At 58.3% G+C, this 14,882-nt stretch overlaps 1 protein-coding gene across 2 annotated transcripts in view; it reads left to right on the top strand.

Annotated features, from left to right (window-relative positions):
- The window catches only part of Dlgap2 (DLG associated protein 2), a 255,830-nt gene that overhangs the window by 229,152 nt on the left and 11,796 nt on the right, over window positions 1-14,882 (top strand). The window contains exons 8-11 of one of the 2 annotated variants that reach the window (XM_047551363.1): window positions 3,131-3,477; window positions 4,440-4,481; window positions 9,941-10,026; window positions 10,533-10,948. In XM_047551363.1, coding sequence (XP_047407319.1) covers window positions 3,131-3,477; window positions 4,440-4,481; window positions 9,941-10,026; window positions 10,533-10,948 — 891 coding nt within the window. The remainder of the gene's footprint in view (window positions 1-3,130; window positions 3,478-4,439; window positions 4,482-9,940; window positions 10,027-10,532; window positions 10,949-14,882) is intronic. The other variant, XM_047551362.1, reaches the window with a different exon arrangement.

Below are 14,882 nucleotides of genomic sequence, written 5' to 3' on the forward strand. Positions count from 1 at the left end.
GGCACAAAGCTACTGCGCTGACCTCGAGGTGTCCAAGAGGAAAGGAACTTCTCTGCCCCTGACTCGCCTGGCCTTGTGGTGTTCTCGGCAGGACAAGCACCCACCCAGGGAAACGCCTCTGTCCTGGCATTTGTCAGTAGCTCCGAGCTCACGCTGAGCCACACTGGGACGGGCTGAGTCCTCAACCTGTGCTTGGTCTCTGTGGCTTCCCATTGCCACCATGGCTGCTGCTGCAATGTGGGACTTCTTCCAAATCACGTTTCCTGCTTGAGAGCAGGACGGGCTATGGGATCTGAGTATAGCCGAGAGTGCTGTCCAGTCCTGCACACTCTGCTGGGTCAGTGCAACCAGACGTGTGGAGAGAGGTGCAGACTCCCCTCCTGCTCAGGAGCCAGGAGAAAAGGGCCCCGGCACTCGCTCTCATTCATCTCTCCTGTGCAGGCGTTCTCGCAGCTCTCATGTCCCTGGTGGATCAATACTCCAGAACTCTTAAGAAAATTGTAGGCTTGGTGTATCGACACACGATTCTAGTCCCAGCAATGCAGGAGGCTGAGGCAGGAGGATCACAGGTTCAAGGCTGGCCTCAGCAACCTAGCAAGACCCTCAGCAACTTAGCAAGACCTAGTCTCAAAATTAAAAATAGAAAGGCCGGGGATGTGGCTCAGGGGTATGGCACCCTAGGTTAAATCCCGAGTACTGCAAGGCAAACAAACAAACTTAGTAAAAGGCAGGTTCAAATGGCCCATCCTGTGGAGGCGAGATGATTGCTCTCACCAAGCGAATGGCATTCCTGATTAGGAGGAGGGAGTCCGCAGACGGACGGCCGAGATCTGCCGGGCAGCCTGCTCCCTCCCCCGCCCTGGAGCACCCCGCCCTGAGTGACAGCAGTCTACCGCGTGGGCTCACAGCCTCAGCACTGAGGAGGACTAGGGCAGCGAGAGCCTTGTCATGGGGGCCGGCCCGTGACTGCAGCAGCCCTGGCCTCCACCCCAGACTTCACCAAGTGTCCCAGGGAGTGGACAGGGCCCCACCGAGCAGCTCTGGTCCTCATGGCAAAAGTGTCCAACAGAGAGCCCAGCACTCACCGGCGGCGCGCCCCGAGTGCCGTGGAGACGTGGCTCGTGCATCAGAGCTAGACGCAGGGCTGCGGCCCAGTGTCCTGTGCCTCTCCGCTGTGCCTGAACCCTCTCGGGTTCACAGGAGAGAAGCATCAGAGCCGGAGACACCACGGGGGTCAGCACGCGGGCTGAGCGCACTTACGTGTGCCTCTAGCCCTGGGACAAGGTCAGCTGACCTCGTCTCTGGCCTGGCCTCTCTAGTCAGCTCATGGACACCCTGTGAGCCCACGTGGGCCCCAGCACAGCCCCAGGGGGAACACTGCCACCCTCCCTCGGCACCAGCTCGGTTCCAGTCAGGACCCAGATAGGCACCAGTGTTCAGGCCGCAGGGCTCCCAGGGGCCTCTTCCCAGGAGCCCTGACCTCAGGAGCCAGCCCTGTGGCTCACCTGCTCCTCAGCACTTCCTTCTCTGCGGAGCCCAAGCCCCTCCGAGCCCCAGCACCCGGGCTGTGCATGCCTTCCGCCCACAGGTTTCTGGGGGCCTGAGACAGACTGGAGTTGTTTCCAGAGCCTCCAGTGGCCTGGCCTGAGGGCACAGAGGATTCTTGGAGCCCACCTCGGGGAGCCCACCCCACACCCCCTGGGGCTACCTCACTGTCCAGTCCCCCTCGTGGCTTAGCCACATCAGAAGGTTCCAGGGCTGCTTCCTCGTGGCCTCGACGTTGTCAACCCAAGAGCATCCTTGAAGGGTGATTCACGTTAGGAAAACGTCTTTCTGGTGTGGGGAGCCTTTGACAGTCCCCAGTGTAGACGAGGCGCAGACTCTGATCTGTGGACAGCCTCGGCCCTCTGCAACTGTTCCTCTCCTGACTTCCCAATGTGTTCTTTTAAAAATGTCCACTTCATAAATCTTAATATGCAACTTTCATGCCTTAGAGTGCAAGTCATGCTGCTACGATAGACTCCTCTTGTTGGGCTGTCAGTGTGGGTCAGGAAACACTTGAAATTCTCCTCCTTAGGCCAGCCCTCACACACACATTAGAGTCCCTGGAGACCCGAGAGGAGAGGAAGGTGAGTTGGATCCTCCAGCGCCCAGGGCGAGAGGTTCCCATGCATGGCCACGTGCTCCCCAGGCTCCTTCTCAAAGTTCTTGAAGAAGCTTGTTGCTCATTCTGACCTCTGAGAGGTGCAGAAGAATGTTCTAGAAGGCGCCCACATGCATGTCCTGCCACTGGACCGGGCAGCAGCCCTTGCCTGGCACTGTGCCTGGCGGAGGAGAAGCACTTCAGCAGTTCTTCCTTTGCAGATACAGAAAACTGGCGAAGCAGCAGACACTAAAGGGCGTCAGGGCCCGTCCCGCTGTGACCCTGGGCAGCACTGGCCCTGGAGAGCAGGTTGCAGAGCTGAGGTCTGATGCAGTTTCCAGCTCCAAAAGCAGTCATGACGTCTCCACTGGCAGGCTGTGCAGCCTGTGCCTGTGGCACGTGAGGCCGTCAGGGGGAGAGGCGGCCGGGAAGCTGGCCTCCACCCAGGGTAGATGTAGCTGCCCTGCCCCTGCCTCTCAGTGGCTCTTGTGGTTGGTGCCCACAGACGTCCGTCATCTGCTGATGCTGAATGCAGCAGCTGTTCACTCAGAGGTTCTTAGGGAAGACAAGTGAGAGAGAGGACAGTACAAGGACCTTGCTGGACAATGGCCACGACTAACATCTGTACTGACCTTTCCTCATGCACAGCTCTCCTTACCTGTGTGGTCCACCTCTGCCTGCGCGTGGCCCGGGGCCCCGCCAGCTTCTCTGACTCAGCTCTGGCTCCGTGGAGCTGATGGGTGCCCTCTGACCTGCAGGCGCACGGGCTTGGCCTTGTCTCTGTTGCTAGCCTGGGGAAGTTTTGCAGTCTTTCTCTTTACAAATCCACTGTGCAGACCGCCCGCAGCATGGAGTGCTGTGCCCATATTTGGCATTGCTTCCAGGGTCCGGAAACAGGCAGGCTGGGGTTCGCGGGCTGAGCGCGCTGAAGCTGCAGAGCAGCGGCGGAGGGCGTGTGTGCCACTGACCGGGCTCTTCCTCCCACAGCTGTCTCCTACACGAATTACAAGAAGACGCCCCCTCCGGTGCCTCCGCGGACCACCTCCAAGCCTCTGATCTCGGTGACAGCCCAGAGCAGCACCGAGTCCACCCAGGACGCCTACCAGGACAGCCGCGCCCAGCGGATGTCGCCATGGCCCCAGGACGGCCCCAGCCTCTACAACTCCACGGACAGTTTGGACAGCAACAAGGCCATGAGCCTCGCCCTGGAAGCGGCCGCAGCCCAGCGCCATGCCGACGGCCAGGGCAGTTCGGTGCGGACGAGTGACAAGGCCGTCCTGGTGTCTAAGGCCGAGGAGCTGCTCAAGAGCCGCTGCTCCTCCATCGGGGTCCAGGTAGCCCCCCGCCCAGCCCGTGCCGTGCCCAGAATAGGTGAAGCAGGGACCCACGCCTGGTCCTGGCACTCACGCGACCCGCAGCCGGCCGTGCGGGCCGGAGCCCAGCTGCCCTCCCGCTGCCAGCCTTCGGGTGGAGTGACCGGGCGGGCAGCAGCAGAGCCGGGCCCCAGGGCAGACCCAGAGAGCCTGCTCACACTGCCCGCCAGCCAGGGCCCCGGGATGCGATTTCTGGGGTCAGTGAATGGGTGGACAGTGCCAAGAGGAGGGCATTCTGATGTGTGAGCAGGGTGGTTTCCTGCTGAAGTCCAGTCTTTCCAAAGCTGTTCAGTTCCCGAAGGGCACTGGGAGCCCTCTGGGCGCAGCTCTGGGGCCACCGCAGGGCAGGTGTGACCTGGTGCTCCCACGGGCAGTACCTCAGGGCGGTGGCCACAGATCTGCACCCGCGGCAGCACCTCAGGGCTGTGGTCACAGAGCTGCACCCATGGCACCTCGCAGGGCCACCCACCGTGCTCTGCGCCCCAGGCTCCTGCCCAAGATGCAGATCCCAACCCACGGTGTGTCCCCGCTGAGTCAAGGGTGGGCTGGTGCTGCTGGCCTTGCCTGGTCCAGCCTGTGGCAGGGCAGTGCCGGGCACTTGGTCCCAGGGTCAGGGACATGGATTCCTCACTGTCCTGCTGATATCCCTCAGGGCCCCGTGGACGTGGTCAAGCAGGATTGCTGGCCATGTCCTGCTCCCTTCTGCTCCTCTGTTCAGCTCGTGTTCCGTGGGTTGTGAGAACCAGGAGCTGATGGCCCTGCACCCTGTCCTGGGGAGGTGTGCAGAGCCGGGAGCGAAGGCCTGCCGTGCATTGTGCCGGCGTGCCAGGCCTGGTGGGGACAGGCAGAGCGCAGGGGGCACTGGCCCACTGGCCTCGGTCCTGAGCCAGGTCTCCACACTGTGGCTTCGTTGTTTTGTTTAGGATTCTGAATTCCCAGAACATCAGCCATACCCAAGGTCAGATGTAAGTACCAAGCATCTCCAACGCCCAGCACGCATGACTGTTCTCACCTCCTTCTCTGGACCTCCATACGACTGCTCTTGTTCCTCTGTCCTGGCCCTATGTGCCAGGCTCCATGCTGGGTGCTCCACCTGTCCGTGTCCTCAGAGACGTGAGCCGGCCTGTGAGAGAGGAGGCACGGGCCCCAGCCCAGCAGCGGGGCCTGGCACCTGCCCGGGAGGGTGGACAGGGTGCTGTTGCCACCTCTCCCACGCTGGGCTCATTCGCCATAGACACTTGAGGCTCCCAGATCAGCTGGGGGACGGCACGTGGGCGCTTTCTGGTTCTCACCCAGTGTCCTCCAGCGTGCCCACTGCCATGGCCAGGAGGCAGTGTCCGCTCCTGAATGCGCAGTGTCAAGAGCCCCATTGGGAAATGAGGACGTGACCTCAGAGGCCCATCAAGTTAGGGGACGTGCCACCAGCCTGCCGCACGAGGCCCTGGCCCGCTGCCACGCGCAGCGTCTGCCCTCCTGCTGCTTCCCCTCCGTGGCGCAGTCCACGGCCCCGCCCTGCAGCCTCCCAACCAGGGTCAGCAAAGGCCGTGTCCTTGCTTCTCCTCTTGATCCCCCCGCACCCAGCACGGTGCCTGGAGCATAGTGAGCACTCGGTGAATGCTGGACAGGTGAGTGGAGGGGCGTGTGGATGGCGAGTAGCGGACGGTGCGTGTGGGCAGCAGTGTGAGTGCAGGACAGGCTGGACGTCATGAGCTCCTAACCCAGCAACTGCAAAGGGAAGTCCCCTGGAAGGCCGAAGGAAAGAAAGTGTGGCCAAAGACACAGGGACTCGGACCCAGAAGTCAGCCCAGAGTTAAAGAGCAAGGAGGCCAGGAGCCGCTCAGAGCCAGCATGGAGACGCGGAGCACAGGGTCCGTGTAGGCAGGTTAGAGGGGTCTGCAGAGACCGACCGGCACTAAGGGACGAAGGACTGCGGCACTGCCTGGCCATCCCCACTCTCCGGCACGTGCCCCTCAACCTTCACGGTGACCCTGTGTTCCAGGCATGGTCATGCCCAGTCTATGGACGGGGAACGGGATCAGGAGTATAAGTGACTTGCCTGAGGTGCACAGCCACAAGGGCCATGTCATGACAGCCCAGGAGGTGGCGTGCCCTAGGCCTCAGGCCGCTTTGCTTCCCAAAGAGACTGGAGATTGCACGACGGCCCTGGGCCACTCCCACCCTGGGGGACAACCAGCTGCCCTGCTCTGGAGCCCTGAGCAGGGCTGCTCGTCCTGAGCCTACAGCAAAGGGGCTGGCCTCCCAGGGCTGGGCTCACCTGGGCGGTTTGTCTGAGCACATAATTTGCACTTCACAAATGCTCTGGTGCGGAGTGTGCCATCTGTGGGCTCACACGCTCAGCGACACACTGGTCGTGACGTCCAGCCAGCTCCCACTCAGCCCTGTCCCCCTCCCTGCCCGGTTCAGATCAGACATGAACTGAAAGTCCCCATCATTCAGCTAGCCAATGCCATACACGAGCCCGCCTTGGGGACGTGCAAAGACCACTAGGCCGGGCACCCTGGGAAGGGCAGCAGAAATCTGCAGCGCACAGGCCAGGCCCAGTGAGGAGCAGGGCTCCCGTTGTCCTGAGCCATGACCTGACCTGGAACCCAGGCTCGGACGGCCCCCCCTTTCCTTCCTTGCTGTGGGACCACATCCCTGTCCCTTTGCCCTGCGTTGTCCGTTGGTCCAGGTGTGTCTGTGTCACAGAGGTTTGCACTTCCATGTGTGGACAGGTATTTGTGAAGCTGCTCCCAGACTGCACTGGTAGAAGCACCTGGTTCACTGCACAGAAATCCTTCCATGACTTCCATGACACACACCCCACAGACTGGAGCCACCCTGCGACCATCCAGGCCGAGTGCCCGTGAGGTGGAGGACGCTGGTCCCCACCACCTCACCCTCCCTGTGTCCTGTGTCCCCATGCCCTGCAACCCACTCAGTAGCTGCTTGTGCTGGAGCCCAGGCACCTGGGGCAAGGACTGGAAAGTCACGTTAAAATGTTGGACTTACCATCAGTCCTCCAGGGAAAGGAACGAGCTACCATCAAAGCAACACAAAGCAACACACTGCCCTGCTAGGTGGACGGCTTCAAGGGTAGAGCCGGAAGGCTGGCTGGAGAGCAGACGAGCTCAGAGCTCCGGTGAGTGGCTCCAGCCGCCACTGGGTTCATCTCCTGGGTCCACACAGAAAGCTGAGGCTCAGACTGAGCAGACTGGCCTTGACGTGGCCACAAGCCTGGCACCTGCACACGGTGCAACAGGGCAACTGCTCCTCACCATCATCACCCCAAGTGTGCACACACACGTACACACACACACACATCTACATGGACATGCATGAGTGCATGTGCACACATGTCCACATACATGTGTGCACTTAGACACATATACATGGATGCACCCAAGGGCAGATGCATGCACACACATGTACACATGCACACATGCACCCATGTACCTGTGCATGTGTGTTCACCTACACACATGTCCCATGTATGCATGGGAGCATGCACACCATGTTCTCATGCACACACATACGTGGGCTCATGGGCACACAGAGGCCACACCAAACTCCTCATTCTTAAACCATGGTGGCACAAGTGCACTTCCTGCCCCTCCCTCACGGCTCCGGCTCAGCTGAGCGAGAGCGTGCTGGGCTGTCCTGGGAGTTCCTCTGTGCAGGCACCACCAGGCGCTGTGCAGCTGCTTGTCCATCTGCCTGTCCTTCCCAGGGGTCGGGACCCTCTGGCATGGAATCCACTTGCAGAGGGTGTCCTGCTTCATGGTTCCCAGAGCATTCTCCTCCTCGGGGTCTTTCAGACCTCGGAATCCATCCACACGTCTGGCCAGCCGGCATTCCGAGGAAAGACCTGGGGCTCCCTCTCCACCAGGCAAACGGCTTCCTTCCTCCGTGCCAACCTTCACTTGCTCTGCCTGGCAGGAGGCTCCTTCTCCAGGACCCCTGAGGTTGACAGGAGTCCAGCTCCTGCCACATCCACCCCGCCCACCACAGCCCTGGCATCCGGGCTCGCTCTTCCTCAACCATCAGCTAGGCGCTGCTGTTGCCCAATGTCCATGTGACTCTCCTGCCAGTACTAAAAGTCAACGTGAAAGAACAAGGGACACCATGGTGCAGACAGACCTCCCTGACCGAGCTTCACCTGCATTTCACGTCTGTCCCACGAGGTGTAGGATCTGCCTTGTCTCCAGACAAGAGGCAAAGACGCAGTCGAACTCAAGAGCCATTTCCACCCCCACCCAGCCAACCTTCCGCAGACCCCAGCCAGTTCCAAAAGCCGCCTCTCCCCAACTCACTATGAAACAACAGAACTCGCAGTCCCAGGAAAGGGAAGGCACTGGGTGTGGTGTGGTGTCCGAGCACGCGTGTTCTGTGTTCCTGCCTGTCGTGCCTCCACTGCCCAAGCACCTGCTGAGCTGTGTGCCCCGCACGCCTGGCAGGCCTTCCGTGCCCTGATACCTCATCCCTCACTCTGCATTACTGCCTCCTGCCCACCAGCCCATGCTCCCATACTTCCCCTTATAAATGACGATGAAGACCTCACGCTTAGGTCAGAATTTAAGACCAATTTCCTTAGGCTACAATCCTAGGAGTAGATTCATGTAGGCAAGTAACCTCAGCATTTATCCAATACAATTGTGGGCTCTTTTATTACAAAATCTCTCTATGCCTTCATTCCACAACACTCAGCTGTCAAATTTGGCCATATCTACCAAAACTACTAAAGGCAATCACCCGACGCCACAAGCACGGACGACTCTCACATGTTCACGGGGTCTGCACGGGCCCACAGTACACGAGTGTCTTTGAAGCAGTAGCATCAATGTGACAAAACACCAGAAATAGCCAGTGCCTTTCACTGAGAGGGACCAAATGAATCAGGTTACATTTAGAAGATGGAACAATGAGCGGTTAGAAGGAAGGCTGCTCCACGTCCTGACACACAACTTGAAATTCGATGATTCTATCATGATCTTGTTTTATAAAGCCTCAAAACCTCCATGTCCAGGAAGGAAGAATTTAATGAAGCTGTGACCCACTTAGAACCAGAAGCATGAAGGGTATGTCCTAACAAGAAGGTTGGAATTCTCCTTCCAGAACGTTCTTTCTGTAGTCAGCATTTCCTCTTCCAGTGGTCAAGAACAATAAATTAGGTACGGCTTTGGCGCATGTCTAGAAATATGCCAGTAAGAAGCAGGAGGAGCTCTGAAACGTCCCTCTGCTCAGGAAAACCAGCAGCTGGGGGTTCAGAGAGAGGAAGAGGCCCAGGAGAACCCTGGCACTGCCCCAGTAAGCTGGCACCCAGGCAAGTTACCCCTTCCTCCTCGGGTTCCCCGACCAGTCCACACTGGAGCACAGGGTCATCATGCGGGTGATGTGTCACAGTGCTTAGGACCCTGAGCCGATCCTGGGCCCAGACGCACCCACAGATGCCGAGCCCTCCTCGGCTTCCTGACAGCTCACCAGGCTGTTCCCACAGGCTCGCCGAGCACAGTCCCAGTGGCGGGATTTCCTCCTCTGCTGCTCCGTGTCAGCCTGGACTGACGCTTTACACCTTCTCTTGCTTTTTAAGACGTAGTCATGGACATTTCAGTCAGGGGTCAGACGCCCTTGGGACCCCAGGGGAGAGTTCTCAGGAGTCAGGGAAGGTGAGGCTCCTGCTCAGCGCTGGAGAGCCCTTACGACCTGACTAGTCTTGGTTTCACACACTTCGTGTGCTGAGAGTCTGTGACTGGTATTTAGAAAGATGTCTGCTAGAATATCCTCATGAGAAACCTTGACGTGAGGGCCACTTAAATCCCTGTGGGCTTGGGGTCCTTGGGGCAAGGCCACCATTAGGATTCTCAGAAAAAGCAGACTTCCCTTGGGAGCTGAGTTGCTGCCGGTAGTCCTAGCAGTCAGTGAAAGACAGTCGCGTGCAGGTGCAGATGAGAGAGAGCTCGTCTCGTGTTTCCAACAGACGCTTCGGTCTCGTGTCTCTATGTGGATGCAGCCATCAGTATAATCCGACTAAATGCTTATTGCTGTTGTTAGCTCTGCTTGGTTCATGCTGTACTGACTTTCTTCAGTGTAGGGTGTGATAAGAGCTTTTAAGTCTGTAACAATGCAGTCTGACAAAATCTGGTTTTTTCCTAAGCTGAATGAAGCAATTTTATTTGCATAAATTTGAAAGGCTGAAGTGCATTTAAAAGACCTGAGTTCACGTAGTTCTGTAAAATCCAATGGAACGCAGTAGCAACATGATCACACCACCGCGAATGCATTTCCCCCTCTGTGGCCTCACTGGGTCAAGGGCATCTCTGCATTAATCAAACCAATGCATAATTAATTACAGCAAAAGAACAACAAACCCCTTCTGGCACAGGTCCCTGTTCAGTCCTAACACGGATGTTCTATGTTGGATCAGGTGGAAACGGCTACGGACTCGGACACGGAGAGCCGCGGCCTGCGGGAGTACCACTCTGTTGGCGTGCAAGTAGAAGACGAGAAGCGGTAACTCGGCCCTCCGGGATGAGGGTGTCCCGCCCCGCCGCACCCCACCGCGCCCCACCACCCTCTGCAGCACCCGCCGCAGACAGGGCCCTCCACTTACCTCGCGGAATGCTGAGTTAGCCTGCGCTGAGTCTTGGTCCTCAGCAGGCAGGGAACAGGCACCCACGAGAGGAGAGGGGCTGAGGCGCAGCACCTGCTTCTCTCCTCTCCACGCGGAGAGCGGGGCCACTGGCCTGTCACCGGGAAGTCACGGTCGCATGCTTCTGGGGGGAGGGCAGCCACCAGAGGCCCCACCCTCATTCTGTCCATCGTCCAAATCCCCGTGCGTGCCCCTGGATGTGGCGGGTGGGTGCGTGCTAGCATTGGGCCACCTGCAGCACCCAGGGCTCTGCCAGAGAGGGAACTGCGGTGGGTGGGCAGGCGCCAGGTGCCCTGGGTGCTGCTGAGGCTGGGAGCGGCCTCCCGTGTCTCGGGAAGGCTGTCATCTGTCCTCCTCTCCTGTCCAGGCACGGGCGCTTCAAGCGCTCTAACAGCGTCACGGCTGCCGTCCAGGCCGACTTGGAGCTGGAGGGCTTCCCGGGACACATCACCATGGAGGACAAGGGCCTCCAGTTCGGCTCCTCCTTCCAGCGGCACTCGGAGCCCAGCACCCCCACGCAGTACGGGGCTGTGCGGACTGTGCGGACGCAGGGCCTCTTCAGCTACAGAGAGGACTACCGGACCCAGGTGGACACCTCCAGCCTGCCCCCGCCGGACCCCTGGCTGGAGCCCTCCCTGGAGGCTGCGGACACCGGGAGGGTGTCTCCATGCCGCAGGGACGGCTCCTGGTTTTTGAAACTGCTCCACACGGAGACGAAGAGGATGGAAGGCTGGTGCAAGGAGATGGAGGGAGAGGCGGAGGAGAACGACCTGGCTGAAGACAGTAAGTGCTCAGACCCGGCACCGCGGCCTCGGCCTCGGCTGCGCGGGGCAGCAGGAGGGCAGGGCCGCTCACAGCGGGTGGTGGAGACAGTATGCTCCCCACGCCTGCTCATTCCAAGACCCGTTCCAAGACCTGGGGTAGCGCCCGGAAAGCGGGGCCAGCGGGCGCAGCGGGCTGTCCTCTGGCCGCGTGTGCGAGGGGCGCTTTCTGCTGGATGGCTTGGACCTGAGGGGTGGTGCCGGGCGTCTCAGAGTGCGGCCTCTCTTCTGCGTCCCAGCGCTCTCCAGCTCGGGAGTCACTCGCCCGCGGCGCCGACTATCTGACCCGTGTTTTAAGAGCCTGCCTTGGCTTTCTGTGTCAGAGGAAAGCAGTGGATGTGGAAAGGATGCGCCGTTAGCCCCACAGGGCCCTCGCCCCTGGGTGGCGGGGACTCTGATGCCCCCGCCACAGGTCTCCAGTGCAGACCCATCCCACACCCTCTGTGCTCACCCAGGCCTCTGCTTCCTCTAGAGAGATAGCACCTGACTCCCCACTCACTCCCCACCCGCCTCCCCTTCACTCAAAGAAACCAACCCAGACTCAGAGTGGCTGGGGGAAGGGGAGGTGGGAGAGGGGAGGAGAGGTGGGCTGGCTGACTCAGGAGACAGTGTCTGTCAGGCCTCAGCCCCGTATCGTCTATGACATTTTATTCTGACATCATTTGAACCGACACCTCTGGGCATACATTCAAAACGTTCTGCTCTCCCTGTGAACATGCAAACATCGGACTTTGGGCGTTTGCAGATAACAGAGAGGCACTGGCGGGGTGGATCTTCCCTATACTTACTGTGTCTTCTCATTTTGATGCCTTCCTGGGGGTCACAATTGTTTTAAAAGATACCTTTTTTTAAAAAGACCCCACTGTAGCAGGATTTACTGAGGATTTACTGCACACCAGGTGCTCACCCGGCGCTCTGATGTTCCTGCCCCAGAGATGGGCAGATGTCATTCGAAGCCTCACCCCAGATGCACATAAGCTCGGAGCTGAGCTCGGACTTGAGTGGAGCATCTGGCTCAGGGCCATGCTGCTCTGGCGGACTTCCCCTGGGACGCCTCCCCACTCCAGGGCTCCCATGTGCCACCTTCCTCTGTGCTTCAGAACACACAGACCCCGTCCCTGGTCATGGCTTCCTTTGGAGCCACCCGTCTGCAACACCCATCTGTGGTCCAGAGAGTCCCTGGACTGGTGGAACGCACACTTGGGTCCCCCGGCCTGGGCCATAGGAAATGGGGAGGCAAAAGTCAGACACAAGTTCTTTCTCGAAGTAAGAACCAAAGACCTGGCAGGAGGGTTTCTTCTGCACTGAGGCAGACGGGGCGCACAAGAAGATGCTCTGAGATATGCCATGAAACCTCCATCTGCAGAGCTGACTTGGCCTGCACAGGACCCAAGTCAGCAGGAGATCCATCATCCGGGAATGAAGTGTGTGAGCTTCGCCTGCGACCACCAGGCACCGGACGTGCCTCTCCAGCAGGCACCGTGCTGACTGAGTGCTGCCTGCGGCTTATTTCCCCAAGTGTGTTTTTAATGGTTTAACATCTTCTGGGCTCTCTCGCTGATGTGTACACTCAACAAGCACTTATGGAATGCTTGCTGTGAGCAAGTCACTCTTCAAGGGCAAAAATGATACAAAATGAGCAGGATGCAGCAGAGAATCTGACCTGGAGGGAGACCCAACCCAGAACCTAAGCATGGGAGAAAGGAGAGCTGGAGAAACTGTTTGCAGGAAGTGTAAAATATCAGTGTAATCAAAAAGTGCAGACCAAGTGCTTAAAGCTCAGAGATCTGAGATGCTTTCACGTGGGGGAATGTCCAGGTGGCTTTCTGAAGTAGGTGGCTCTGTGCTGCACCCTGAAGGACTGCAGGGTTTGGTCAAGCAGGGCGAGGGGCAACAGAAAGGGAGATCCAAAAATAGACAGAGGCACAGACCCAGGGGCTGGGACCTGTTGTCTGCTGCTCAAATAAGGCCCTTCGCAACCACTGACAGAGGCTGGCTAGGTGCCCTCGCAGAGCCCCATGTGGCTCCATGGTGCTCTGTTCGCTGGGCGGGGGAGGTTCCAAAGCACTGGACAGGCCTCTGCTGTGACGGTGGCGGGTACACTCTCTCTCTAGTGGCCTGGCACAGAGCCTGGCACAGGGCACACTGCGAGTGAGGAGCAGGCCAAGCCAGAGGCAGACACGCTCCTCGCACCTTGTGGAGCCACCTCTTCCAGATCCTGGGGAGCATGGGGCCCGAGTGTCCTACGCAGCCTCCTTCTGTGGATGTCAGCTCAGCGATCTTCATTCTGTGGTTTTGTCCCACTGCCGTCCAACTGTGAAGTATGGCCATGCTGCTTGTGAGCCCAGGGCTCGGAGAGCAGGGAGTGCTGGGACTTTGCTCTCCTTGATGTTGAAGGTCTTCCTCTTCCTGCCGGCCAAGCGGAGAGGAGCTCATCACATCTCTCGCCTGCAAGCTCAGCACATAAAGCTGGCATGGCATTAATCGAGTTCAGATATTTCCCTAATAGTGTTTAGAAGGTAAGACAACCTCAAATTCTAGTCCCAATTTTAGCAACAGATAGCCAGTCATTGGTCTCAGCACTTTAAAAAATAAAGATTAAGTTAAATGGCTTATTAAACCAAAAGTCTGAGCTCTGAATATTGAAAGTTCCATTGCATGAAATAATTTTCACCCAAACTATAATTTTATAATCACAGTTCACTGAACTGATTGAAGGAATCTAGATTCATCCAGTTCTCTGTGCCTAATAAGTCCTATGACCCAGGACTGTTGTCACTACCCAGGAAAAGAAGCACTCAGGAGACATGAGCATTGGAGACCAGAGTCAGGGATTTTGGACTGATTATTTCAGTACCCAACAGGAAATGGCATCAGGTGAGACCAGAAGTCAAGGTGCCTTCCGATGGTGTCTTGCCAACTCACCAGGGTCACATTCGACTCATGCGCTGGGATCCACTGCTGGCAGGGGTCTTGAGGAGCATGCAACAGCCCTGAAGAGTGTTTCTGAGGCCCTCATCCTAAACAGCTCCCCCAAGGGCTAATACCCCACACGCCCACCCCGCCAGATGCTAAGAGCCATGGACAACCTGAGAGGACCCTGCCACTCACCACCAGAGGTGCCTCAGACCACCAGGGGCCATGAGCACGCGAGCTGCCCCAATGCCAGAGGGGCGTTGAGACTCCCAGGCCATCTCCTGGGGTGAAGGGCAGCCATCCCTGGTTGGGCTGTCCAGCTGCAGTGGACACACACCCGGACAAACCTGGAGACTGGAGGGTGCAGGCACTCAACACAGGGTGAGCCAGGCCTGCTGAAGAGGAACCCTGCCTGCAGCTGGCCAGGCCATCCAGCTCCATGCCCAGAGATGGTCCTCCTGAGCAGAGCAGATGGCCACATGCACAGTGATAGCCTCCTGCTCAGGGGCACAGGTGCTGCTTCCAGATTCCCAGTGGGCACTGAGCTGGGGCCCTGTCCACTCCTGGATCCAGCTGATGAAACCCTTCCCTTGATACGGTGAGTACCTCTGAAGATGACCCCAAGCACCCCAGTAACCAAGCAGCCGTGGAAAGAAGTATGTGCTGGAAACCAGGAAGCAAGGAGTCCCGCAGGGGCAGAGGCTTCTGGGAGCAGAGGCCCTTTGGCACCAAGAGAGCTTGTGAACACAAATGGTCGCGTTGAGGCTGCAGATCCTATAAAAGTCCACCTCACATTTTGGAACGTAAGAGTAGTGTGAATATTGTCCTGGTACTTCATAGCAAATTTACGTGCAATTGCAAGAAAATCGATTAAAAGAGTCAATAAGCTAACCAAATTTCTCTGTTCATCAAAGAGGGTTGCCTCAGTCTCTCTGCAAATCTCCATTCCAGGGAGCATCCGTGCTTCCCTAAAGCTCCTG

Source organism: Sciurus carolinensis, chromosome 4 (genome assembly GCF_902686445.1).
Source record: "Sciurus carolinensis chromosome 4, mSciCar1.2, whole genome shotgun sequence".
Classification (NCBI taxonomy): domain Eukaryota; kingdom Metazoa; phylum Chordata; class Mammalia; order Rodentia; family Sciuridae; genus Sciurus; species Sciurus carolinensis.